The 13,411-nt window shown below is 39.7% G+C and overlaps 1 protein-coding gene across 2 annotated transcripts in view; it reads right to left on the reverse strand.

Moving 5' to 3' along the window:
* The window catches only part of IQGAP2 (IQ motif containing GTPase activating protein 2), a 309,380-nt gene that overhangs the window by 235,741 nt on the left and 60,228 nt on the right, over nt 1–13,411 (reverse strand). For both annotated transcript variants that reach the window (XM_050795627.1, XM_050795628.1), the window contains exon 2: nt 11,842–11,941. In XM_050795627.1, coding sequence (XP_050651584.1) covers nt 11,842–11,941 — 100 coding nt within the window. The remainder of the gene's footprint in view (nt 1–11,841; nt 11,942–13,411) is intronic.

Here is a 13,411-nt window from a genome sequence, read left to right on the forward strand (position 1 = left end):
GCCTAAGCAACACAGTGAGATTGCATCTCTATTTTATTTTAATTAAAAAAAGAGAGAGCAAGAAAGAGCTAGCCTAAAGTGAGCAAAAGAGAGAAGAAGAAAGAGGGAGGAAGAACAGAAGGTAAATACAATATAAATTCTTCCCAGAACAAACCACTTATAATAGTACCAGTTAAAACAAAATAGAAACAGTTCACAGGAAAAAAAAGAGAAAGGAAAAGAAAACAATATATCGTCATATATAGCCAATGGATGGCTATATTGTGCTAATTCCACCAAAGCCATATATAGCCAATGGATGGCTATATTGTGCTAATTCCACCAAAGCTTAAGTGAGAATTTATTGATCAAGAGCTAGAACTAGAACTAGCCCATATAGAACCTAAAAACCAAGACCATGTCTTGGACTTAAAAGGAAGACATAATCAAAACACATTAAGAAATAAAGAAATGGGACAGCATGTTATAGTTGTTAAGCATAGTCTTTGAAGTCAGAAAGACCTAGGTTGTAACACTGTTGCTGTCGCCTGTTGGCTGTGATACTGAATAAATTACGTAAGTTTTTCCAAGACTTGGTTTTTCTATCTATCAAATGGGGATAATGCTCCTTCCCACAGGGTGATTGTGAGAATTGAGACCATGTGGGTTGAATGCTTACAGCACCATGCCTGGTGAGTAGACACTTGTGTGATAATCCTTGTGAGTAAAGTACATTTGCAACTGTGGAAAATTCCAAACCTGTCCCAGGTTTCTAACTTCGAAGATCCTGAGAAACAAATATAAACTTTGGGATCAAATATCAGTTGCTCAACTTGTCTTTGGCTGGAGATGATTAATGCCGATTGTTTGTATTTTAAAATACCAGCACTGTGAAAAGTTATACTTTCATCTGTCAGAACATACCTGATTGGCACCTGTCCAACATACATCCAAAACTAGTACATTATGTGAAACTAAAAACAAAAAACTTTTTCCACCTACTGTATGCCCAAGCCTCGGCTTTGCAGACAGAGAACACGAAATGTGTCCCACTGAGTCAGATAAGCAATGCCTTGATCTGCCCCAGGGCATCTGACCTCCCAGTGTCCTCCTCTGCTGCCCAAATCCAGACCCCTGCCAAGTTCTGTAGCTTTTTCCTTTATATCCTTAATAAGTGTTCCTTCCATACTAGCTCCACAGCATAATCCCTGGTCACTGCCAGCTGGCCCTCAGCACCAACACCTCTCTGAGGCCCCAACTACAAGTACCACTCATTGGCAGGTACGGCTGGCTGGGATCAAGTCTATTCCTGTGCCATGGAGATCACTTTGTTAAGACCACCTCTCCAACTCTGCCAGGCTACCCTGGACAAGTCTGGGCTCCTCACAAGTTACTCTCTCCCTGCCATTGGGATGTGCCAGGCCCTGATCTCTGCCTCGCTGGCACAGGGCTTCTGAAGCAAGCTCCTTGGAAAGCAGCCCCAAGCAGGCCCCGCCCCCAACCAGGTGCCAGACTTGCAAGAGGGTCCCTGCTCTCAGCCCACTGTACCCTCTGCCCCACCAGCTGTTGCATGGAACAACCAAGCACTTCATCTTTCTCCCTGTGGAAAGCAGAGGTGAGGTCAGAGCCAGGGAGAGAACAAGGGAGGGAAGGGGGGAATGGAGAGTTACAGTGGAAACATGAAAACTATTTATGTTTTGAAAATGCAATTAAGAATTCTTAAAAATTTCATTACTATTTTGTGTGTAGAGCAACAAAGAAAAATATTTCCCTGGAAATTCCAAGTTCTTATTAGCATTGCTTATCCATGGGTATGCCCTAGGAATAAGGATAGTGAGGTCCAAGCATGCAGAGGAAATCCATTGCATTCTCTAAAGTATTCCCCGGTCAGAAGATTCTTTTTTTTTTTTTTAAACTAATCATGAATATTCAGTGTTAAGCAACTCATGGCTTTCACTTGCTTAAACATTTGAAGCACTTCTTTGAAATCTGATTTTCTAACTCACCACTAGGTAAGGCCAGAGCTTGAGACTCGATTTAATCAACAAGGTGTTCTTTTGGTATCTGAGTTGTAAACACTAACACAAAAAGAATCACACCCATGTTTTGTTTTCTTTCCAGGGCACATATAAAACTGTCCCAGACTCACCAATGCAGCCAATGGCTTGGCTCACATAAAGAGACTTTTGAAGGTAATAGTTCTAAACAAGCCTATCACCAAGGGGAGGGTTTTTTCTTTCTTTCTTTGCTTTTTTCTTTTTCTTTTTGGTTAGTTTATTTCCAGAGGTGGGGCAGAAAAAGGAAGCACAGCAAAAGATTTCTGTGCATTTTCTTTCCTTAAAAAAGGAATATAATACTACAGGAACTTTCCTTGGGAGACACAATAGCAGCCCCATTCATAACTATTTGCTCAAGCTGCAATTTGCAAACTCCATCTCCATTCCTTGCCAAGATTCCCTCTCCTGTTTTCTGACCTTTACAATAGCTCCGATTGGATTAAGTTCCTCAACCTAGAGTTTATCCAAAAAGAATTCTCCATCTTACATTTTTGCATAGTTGTCCTAAACACTAAAAGACTGAATTTCATAAAACAGATTCATTTTCATTATTTGAATAAATTTTAGGCAGATTAATATAAAATCTATTCAGCAGTCCTAATTCTTTTGGAAAAGTTACTCCTTTAATTTAATTTAAATAGTGGGATTTCTGGCATCAGAGAGGACCTTTCAAAGCCCATATTAGTAGCAGACCTGTCTGCACAGTCTCATTTCAGCAAAAGCCCCACAGCAAAAAAGCTATAAAGTTAGCTTTGAGGGCCTACTTGAAAAGGAAACCTAAAAAGTCCATTTAGCATTATTTTAAATGACAGAGAAATGAAAAGGCTTAGTTTAAAACAGCTCACAATTCAAAAAAATCAAGGCAGTTGCCAGGCGCGGTGGCAAGCACCTGTAGCCTCAGCTACTTGGGAGGCTGAAGCTGGAGGATTGTTTGAGCCCAGGAGTTTGAATCCAGCCTGGCAACACAGCAAGACCCTTAAAATTAAAGACAAAAAAACAAGCCAACAAAAAACAATCAAGGCAGCAATAAGCTTAGAACCATAAGCATTCAGATCAGGAAGGATTCAATTTCTGATTGAGTTTTTAATAGTAACAAAAATAATTTTATCCTCAAATTCCCTTTCTGGGGTCAATTTCAAAAGCCTATGAAGACACTCTGCAAGGCAGTTTCTAAGGTGGTTCCCAGTCATCCCCATCCCTCTGAATTCATCCCCTGTGGAAAACTCTTCCCCATGAGCATGGTCTTGACTTAGTAACTCGATTCTAATGAATAGGATGCAGCAAAAATGATGGATGTCACTGCTGAGAATAGGTTGCAAAAAGATTGCAGCTTCCATCTTCTTCTGTCAATTGCCTACTCTGATGGAAGCCAGTTGCCATGTGTAAGTTTCCATGTGTAAGAGGTTCCAAGTGGTGAGCAACTGAGGGAAGACTCTGGCCAACAGCAGCAAGGAACTGAGATCTCTCCAGTCCAAAAACCTGTCAGAAACTGAATCCTGCCAGTGTCACTGGGTGGCTTGGAAGTGGGTGTGCCCCACATGAACCGTGAGATGACTGCAGCTTTGTGAGAGACCCAAAACCAGAGGACCCAGTTAGGCAATGACAGATTTCTGACCCTCAAAAATTCCAAGATAAATGTTTATTGTTTTAAGCTGTTAAGTTTTAGAATAACTTGTTATGCAGTCATAGGTAACTAATACACATACAAGACATCCTTTGCCTCCCAACAGAATTGATTCGCTCTCCACATCTGAATCCTTCAGTCTGTAGGGTGAAGTAATTTCGGTAAAGAGCCAAATTACTTCTTTTTGGTCCTAAAAATAAGACTGTTTAATATTTCATTCATCGTCATCAATATTAGTTTTTTGAGGCCAGGAGTGGTGGCTCACACCTGTAATCCCAGCATTTTGGGAGGCCGATGCGTGCGGACCACTTGAGGCCAAGAGTTCGAGAGCAGCCTGGCCAACATGGCGAGACCCCATCTCTACAAAAATATAAAAATTAGCTGGGCATGGTGGCATACTCCTGTAATCCCAGCTACTTGGGAGGCTGAGGAAGGAGAAATAATCGTTTGAACCTAGGAGGTGGAGGTTACGGTGAGCCGAGATCTTGCCACTGCACTGCATTCCAGCCTGAGCAACAGAGTGACACTCAGTCTCAAAAAAACAAACAAAAAAAATTCATTTTTTGAGTCCTCTTTCTTCATTCATTCATTAAGCAATACTCTATATGCCTTTCTGGATATTTTCTAGTTCACTGTGGTATCATGGCTTATTAAGTTGTCTGGAATTCCCAACTTCATAACCTACTAGGTCACAAACCTGTCAGGAAGTACTTGCATTCATCTAACTGCAATATAGGATTTTCCAGTGAAACAAAGATTACCTCTAGGCTGGCAGTCCAGCTGTCTACCATGAGTCTGATTCATATCCTCCTTGTTACCTCTAGCATCCAAAATGTACAGAAAACAGCATAATCAAACCTCATTAGTAGCAAATGATACTGATCCAACACTGGGCGTTACGTTATTCATTCAAACATGCAATAGATATGATGTCAAAAGGCCTTCTAATCGGTGAGTTTGACCTGGATGTGGAAGTCAGAAAAGGATTCCCTCAAAAAGTGAGCTTCAATATGAAGAGGAAGTAAGTCTGACTAGATAAAGAGGAATATGAAAAGGGAACAGCACATGGCAAGGTCCTGTGCAGGAGGGAACAGGGAGGTAAAATAGATCAATGTGGTTGAAGCACAGAGCAGTGTGGCGCAATGTAAAACTAAAGAGGCTGAACAGGACTATGCAGAGCCTAGGAGGCCCTGTAAAGGAGTATGCTCAGAGTTTTGAAAAGATTTATCTGACTAAGACAGAAAATGGACTGAAGGAGGCCAGAGACACATGAAGAAACCAGTTAAAGGCTACTACAGTAGTCTCACAAGAGATGCTGGAATCCTTCGGTGGGCTAGCAGTGGTGGGATAGAATGGTGAACATACGAGAGCAGTTTAGGAGGATGATGGCTGGATATGGATATGATACACATACACAGAGAGATTAACAGAGCAAACATAATTGAAGGAAAAAATAACTTTAACCTCTTGAGTTAAAAGTTCAACCAAATGGCGAGCTTTTCTGAGAGCAGCATTATTCGTTGTCTGAACTCCATCTCCCAAAACAACCCTCCTTGTTTACACACAGAGGATGCTCAATAAATATCTGTAAAACACACACAGTATTTAGACACCTTGTGTATCTTAGGGGTACCTTCTGTATGCAATGTATCTGCTAATACCAACTGATCTTATTTAACAGCTTCCTAAGGACCTCTCCAAGCCAGTGTAAGGAACTTCAATAAAGAGCTTTATTAAGATACAACTTATATACCAGACAATTCTCCCCTTTAAAGTGTACAACCCAGTGGTTCTTAGTATACTTAGAGTTGTGGAACCATCACCACAATCAATTTTAGAATATTTTTATCAGCCCACAATGATATCCCATACCCAGCAGCAGTTACCCAGCATTTCTCTTCTTCCCCTACGCCCTGGCAATCACGAATCTACTTTGTCTCTATGGATTTGTCTATTCTGGACATTTCATATAATAGGTGGCCTTTTGTGTCTAGCTTCTTTCACTCAACATGTTTTTAAGGTTCATCATGTTGTAGTATGTATCAGTACGTCATTCTTTTTTATAGCTGAAAAATATGTCATTGTATGGATACATCACCATTTATCAGTGTGTAGACATTTGAATTGTTTCTGCTTTTTGTCATTATAAATAATGATTATTTGAACATTTGAGTACAAATTTTTGTATGGGCATAGATTTTCAATTTTCATACGTATATACCTGGGAGAATTGCTGGGTCATATGGTAATTCTATGTTTAATTTTTTAAAGAGTTGCCAGACTATTTTCTAAAGTAGCTGCACCATTTTACAATATGTCCAGCAATGTATGAGTTTCAATTTCTCTATGATTTGTTATCGTTCATCTTTGATTATAGCCACCCTGATGGGTATGAAGTAACATCTCATCTTGGTTTTGATTTATATTTCCCTAATGATTAATGATGTTGATTACCTTGTCATATGCTTATTGATCACTTGTGTATCTTCTTTGGAGAAATGTCTATTCAGAACTTTTGTCCGTTTTAAAATTAGGTTATTGACTCTTTATGTAGAATTTAAGAGTGCCTTTTTTTTTTTTTTTTTTTTTTTTGAGACAGTCTTGCTCTGTCACCGAGGCTAGAGTAGAGTGCAGTGTGATCTCAGCTCACTGCAACCTCCATCTTCCAGGCTCAAGCAATTCTCCCACCTCAACCTCCAGAGTAGCTGGGACTACAGGCATGTGCCACCACATCCAGCTTATTTTTCTATTTTTTTGTAGAGATGGGGTTTCACCATGTTGTCCAGGCTGGTCTCGATCTCCTGGGCTCAAGTGATCTGCTGGACTTCGCCTTTCAAAGTGCTGGGATTACAGGTGTGAGCCACCTCACCCGATTAAGAACCCTTTATATATTCTGAATACATATAACCTTTAACAGATACATGATTGTCTTTCCACTTTCTTGATGGTATCTCTTGAATCAAAAAAGGTTTCAGTTTTTATGATGTCTACTTTATCTGTTTTTCTTTTATTGTTTGTGCTTTGGTGTCACAGCTCAGAAACCAATGCCTAACATCCAAGGTTACAAAGATTTACTCCTGTTTTCTTCTACAGAGATTTACAGTTGCGGCTCTCACATTTAGGTTAATAATCCATTTTAAGAAAATGTTTGTATATGGTGTAAGGCAGAGGTCCAAATTCATTTTTTGTATGTAGACATTCAGTAGTCTCAGAATCCTTTGTTGAAAAGGGTATCTTCTCCCACTCCCAGTGAATTGCCTTTATTTTGCTGATGAAAATCAGTTTACCAGAAGTGTTAGGGTTTATTTCTAGACTCTCAAATCTACTCTATTGATCTATATGTATATCCTTATGCCAGTACCACACTATCTTAATTACTGTGGCTTTGTAAGTACGTTTTGAAATTGAAAAATGAGTCCTCCAATTTTGCATTTCTTTTTCAAGATGCTTTTGACTATTCCACATTCCTTGCATTTCCATATAAACCTTATTTTTGTTCTTGTTTTTGAGACAAGGTCTTGCTCTGTCACCCAGGCTGGAGTGCAGGGGTGTGATCATAACTCACTGCATCCTCAGCCTCCTGAGTGATCTTTATGCCTCAGCCTCCAGAGTAGCTAGGTCTACTGGTGCATGCCACCCATCTAGTTAATTAATTTTTTTTTTTTTTTTTTTTTTTTTTGCAGAGACAGGGTTTCGCTACATTACCTAGGCTGGTCTCAAACTCCTGGCCTCAAGCAATCCTCCCATCTCAGCCTCCCAAAGTGCTGGAAGATAAGCATGAGCCACCAGGCCTGGCCACCATATAAATTTTAGAATCAGCTTTTCAATTTCTCCATTAAAACAAAGAAGGCAGCTGGGAATTTTCTAGAAACTGCATTGAATCTGTAACAATTTGGGACCGTTGTTTTCTTAATGCTATTTTCCAATCCATGAACATGAGATGTCTTTCCTTCTATTTAAGAGTTTTAAAATTTTCGATGTGTTGTACTTTTCAGTGTTCAAGTCTTGTACTTCTTTTGTTAATTTTATTCCTAAGAATTTTATTGTTTTTAATGCTATCATATATTGAATTGCTTTCTTAATTTCATTTTCAGATTGCTTATTGCTAGTGTCAAGAAATGCAACTTTTACACATTCCCCTAGTATCTTACAACCATGATGGACTCATTCTGGTGGGGTTTCTTTAGTGTTTTCTTCTGTTCTGTTTTTTAGTAGATTCCTGTGGATTTTCTATAAACCAGATAACATCCCTTAGAAATAGTTTCACATCTTCCTTTCTAATCTGGATGCATTTTGTTTATTTTTATTGCCTAACTGCCTGGCTAAAATCTCCAGTACAATGTTGAACAGAAGTGGTAAGAGAAAACATCCTTATTCCTGTATTTCACCATTGAGTATGGTGTTACTTGTAGGTTTTTCATAGATGTCCTTTATCAGGTTGAAATTCTCTTCTATTCCTAGTTTGTTGAATGTTTTAAGTCAAGAAAGGGGGCTGGATTTTATCAAATGCGTCTCCTGCATATATTGAGATGACAATGTGGCTTCTGTCCTTTCTTCCATTAATATGGTATATGATATTGATTTTCAGGTCTTAAATCAAGCTTGCTTCCTAGGATAAATCTCACTTGATGGCATTAAACATATTTTAGATGTTGCTGGATTTGATTTGCTAGTATTTCGTTAAGGATTTTTGCATTTGTATTCATAAGAGATATTGGTCTTTAGTTTTCTTGAGATGACTATCTGGTTTTGGTATTATGGTAATGCAGGCCTCAGAAGAATGAATTGGAAAATGTTTTCTCTTTTCGTATTTTTTGGAAGAGTTTGCAAGGACTGCTATTAATTCTTCTTTAAACATTTGGCAGAATTCTACTGTGAAGTTATCTGGGTTTGTGGGAAGTTTTCTGATTTCTAAGTCAGTCTCTTCACTTATTATAAGTCTCATTCTGTTTTTTTATGTTAGTTTTTTTCAGATTTTTAAATCTCCTATTGAGTCACTTTTAGTAGTTTGTCTTTCTAGGAATTTGTCAGTTTCTTCTAAGTTTTCATTGACATGTAATTGTTCACAGTATTCCTGTATAATCCTTTGTATTTCTGTAATGTTGGTAGTGATGCCCCCTCTGAATAAAGAACTTTTAAATGGCCTGATTTATTATAGAATTTTGAAATTAATAAAACCAAAATTGAAGATATACTGGAATATTGTAATTCTCAATTTGTAAAAATCCTAAGTTACAGGATATACAAACTAGATACCTTCCAATTCTCACCTCCAGAAAGAAAAACAGGTGCAAAGACAGAACCAATACATTTTTAATTGAAATGCAATAAAGTCATTTCAACTGAAATCAGAAACAAGAAACACTTCCTAGATGAATATATATAGTACAAGCATACAATTTAGTAGAAACTCAATATTCTAAGCCAACTCCACTCATGTGAACACACATATGTGCATTATAATAAACCCAATATTACAAATTCCAAAGGTACTAATACTTTAAAAGAATCATGCAATAAATTCTCTCAAATAATCTTTTCAAGCAAGACGAATTCACCCTTTCCTATATTTCTTGTGTTCAAGACCATGAGTTTTCTGTACACTATGCTTTCTTAAATCAGCACAACTATATGTCTAGTAGTAGCCACAAATTTTTATATAATCAATGACAAAAAATCAGCTTCTTTCAAAGTATTTGTGTCTTGGCCAGGCGCAGTGGCTCAAGCCTGTCATTCCAGCACTGTGGGAGGTCAAGGTGGGCAGATCACTTGAGGTCAGGAGTTCAAGACCAGCCTGGCCAACATGGTGAAACCCCACCTCTACTAAAAATACAAAAATTAGCCAGGTGTTGTGGTGGGCACCTGTAATCCCAGCTACTTGGGAGGCTGAGGAAGGAGAATCACTTGAACCCAGGAGGTGAAGGTTGCAGTGAGCTGAGATCCCGCCACTGCACTCTAGCCTGGGCGACAGAGTGAGACTCCATCTCAGAAAAAAAAAAAAAGAAAAAAACTACTGGTGTCTTAATAATTCACAAACATATACTACATCTAATATGCTCTTATCAAATAAATTTATGAAAAGCCATCTTAGAGGAAAAATTGTACATTTTGATAATTATTTTCATGAAACTATTCCAAGGAAAGTTTTCCTCAAAGAATCTGAAATAATTCTTATGCTGACTTTCTGAACAAAATTCAACTACAGAATTTCAAAAATACTAGAGAAGGTGACAAGCTTTCAAGCTACATTTATACCATTTCAATATACTGAGGAGAAAACTTTGCTTATGTTATCACCAGAAACCTGACTGGCACTATAGGTTACAGAATACTTACACCTTCTTTAAATGATTTTTAAAAAATCCTTGAATCCATGAATAAGTAGGGCAATAAGTAACATCATCTTTATTGTCTCATTTACAGAGGGACAAATTGAACTTCCCACAGGTTAAATGGTCTGTGGAAAGTCAAACTGCTTGTGTAAGTGGTGGAGCTGGGACTAGGAAGTTAGGTAAACCAACTCCCAATCACGTATCATTTTCCTCTACATGACACCCCTTCCCACTTGTTAAAAACAGGAAGCAAAAACAGAACATAGAGTGAGTATCAATAGAAAAGTAAGTTTTTCTACCATCTCCTTGAACTTATTCACTGAAAGTATATACTTTTTTTTCTTTTCTTTCTCTCTCTGTCTCTCTTTTTTTTTTTTTTTTAAGGCAGCATCTCACTCTGCCACCCAGGCTGGAATGCAGCAGCCCGATCTCAGCTCACTTCAACCTCCACCTCCTAGGCTCAAGCGATCCTCCCACCTTAGCCTCAGGAGTGGTTGAGACCACTTCTTCTCAATGCCTATGAATTAATCTCTTTATCTAACTTTTTTGCAACAACTTGACTAAAAGCATGTTTTTAACGATCTTAGACTGATAGTGAATCGCTAGCATCCTGCAACCTAACTGTAGACTTCACAGACATGTTAAACAATCTTTAAAACTTGGTTTTTAGAGCCTAAAGAAAGTTATGTGACACTATTAAAATATTAAACAACTCTGAGAAACCCCTTGAAAGCAATTTTGATGTCAAATTAGGGCATGTGTCACCAAATGTTCTGCAAAATACTGATCAAAAACCTCATCATTCTAGTTCTGTAGATAGCCATTTATCAGTGATCAGAGATAATTAACACCAGAGACCATTTAACCAAGTATTTATTTCTATATAGCTAAGAGGGCTGGAACATATCTTTGTCCAGGGAACAATACTATTGCTCCATCAAGGCATAAAGCATTCAATCAAACCCTAACTCATGGCATATGAACTCTGTAGTATTCACCCCACAAAGGACAAAGTTCTCTGATTCCTCTCATGCGGAAAGTATTTGTACTTAGGACTCTTTATCTTCACTTTCTCCTTGGAGAACGCAACATTTATTTAATCTAAAAAGTCTAAAAGAGTCAATGTGATTTTAGAGACAACATACCCTAAGTGGCCACACACCCATGGTTTAAAGAGGAGATTGCTGTCATAAACCTACTTAGGGACTGATGGACTTCAGTCTGATATGCCACTGTCCTGCTGGGCATTTATCATCATTGGGCTGGGAGTGGGGAAAAGACCCAAGGAAGCTCTGGGGAAAAACGAAGTTGATTTAAGTCATTGTTGCTCCTCTACATTCAAGCCAGTGAGATGAAGAATTTGAAACCGTCTACGGTTGGCCCAGTGATTTCCCGGGAGGCTCTGAGGAAGCGAAAGGAATAGTGCTTTAACTTTAAGCCAAAGTGCTTCAACTTTGGCTGTGGCATCAACTTTTTCTCAACCCTGCCCAACCATTTGCAAGAAACAGATGCTTCTTCTCCCATTATCCTGCTGCCAACAAGACTGCAAATGAGTTATTAGAACTATGTAGCATATGCATAGGAGTGTGATGTACACCCAGCTGTGACTCAGGGTTAGAGCAGAGTGTGGAGGGGTCACCCCTAGCCCACTGGTCTCCTGGCACGGGAGGTTTGGCCAAATCTAAATCACTGAGTGCAGGCAAGACTCTCTCCCTGGCCATCTCCAACTATGACAGCTCTTTAGAATTGCTGGCCCATTTCAGAACCCTCTGGTCATAAAATCCCATGCCCTTATCACAAAGCTTATCTCCAAGAGATGGTGCACAAATAGACTAAGTCTGGATCTTACCTTTTGGCTTCCTCTAAGTGGCACAGATATTCATAAGCAATGTTCTGCCGCCTCCTCTCATCCATCTCCTCTGCAGAGAGCCTTTCATCGTCCACAATAGCTAGAAATAGAGGATAACAACATGTGATTTACAAAGGCAGTCTTCATTGAACACCAGAGACAATCAACCAGAAAAAACTCATATGCAGCTGAACATTCAGAGACAGGAGTATTGAAACATCAGGCAAAGAGAGAGATTTGCCTTGGGATTTTACAATATTATTTCTTTTCCTTTCTTATTTTTATTTTTTTGAGACAGGAATTGGCACTGTCACCCAGGCTGGATTGCAGTGGTGCCATCATGACTTACTGCAACTTCAGCCTCCTGGGCTCAAGCAATCTTCTCACCTCAGCCTCCCGAGTAGCTGGGACTACAGGCACATGCCACCATACTTGGCTAGTTTTTTGTATTTTTACAGTATTATTTCTAACAAGTGAATCAAGGCCAGGTGCGGTGGCTCACGCCTGTAATCCCAGCACTTTGGGAGGCTGAGGCGGGTGGATCATGAGGTCAGGAGATTGAGACCATCCTGGCTAACACAGTGAAACCCCGTCTCTACTAAAAATACAAAAAACTAGCCAGGTGTGGTGGCGGGTGCCTGTAGTCTCAGCTACTTGAGAGGCTGAGGCAGGAGAATCTGGAGAATTGCTTGAACCTGGGAGGTGGAGGTTGCAGTGAGCCAAGATTGCGCCACTGTACTCCAGCCTGGGCAATACAGTTAGACTCAGTCTCAGGAAAAAAAAAAAAAAAGTGTGCAAAGGGGCAGAAGTTTCCATGAATGTCCTCATCCTTGTTCCCATCCCCCTTCCTACCACTCCCAATTTTCCATTGTGGCTCCATTCCTTGAACATGGAGACCTCACCCCACAGCACTGATACCAACGTGTTTCAACAAAGATTGACATCTGTCAAAAACATTTTCTTTTTCTTTAATAAACTCAGTCCAATCTAAACTTTAAAAATGATCCCTTGGCCGGGCGCGGTGGCTCACGCCTGTAATCCCAGCACTTTGGGAGGCCAAGGCTGGCGGATTACGAGGTCAGGAGATCGAGACCATTCTGGCTAACACGGTGAAACCCCGTCTCTACTAAAAATACAAAAAACTAGCCGGGCGTGGTGGCAGCGCCTGTAGTCCCAGCTACTCGGGAGGCTGAGGCAGGAGAATGGCGTGAACCCGGGAGGCGGAGCTTGCAGTGAGCTGAGATCGCGCCACTGCACTCCAGCCTGGGCGACAGAGCGAGACTCCCTCAAAAAAAAAAAAAAAAAAAAAAAAAAAAAAAAAAAAAAAAAATGATCCCTCACATTTCTGAAAAGTACCGAAGCTCTCAATCTTCCTCTGCACCTCCACTGAGAGAGTCCAGGTCTTAATGTCTCTCCCATAAACTCTCAGAACAGGTCTAGTCACTCAACCACTACCCGTCTTCCACTCATTCTCCCCATGGCCAACAGAAGCGTCTTCCTTATTACTCCCCCTCTCAAAACTTTTGATGGCTCCCCTATTTCCTACAGAACAAGGTTCTAGAACACTTTG

Source organism: Macaca thibetana, chromosome 6 (assembly GCF_024542745.1).
Source record: "Macaca thibetana thibetana isolate TM-01 chromosome 6, ASM2454274v1, whole genome shotgun sequence".
Classification (NCBI taxonomy): domain Eukaryota; kingdom Metazoa; phylum Chordata; class Mammalia; order Primates; family Cercopithecidae; genus Macaca; species Macaca thibetana.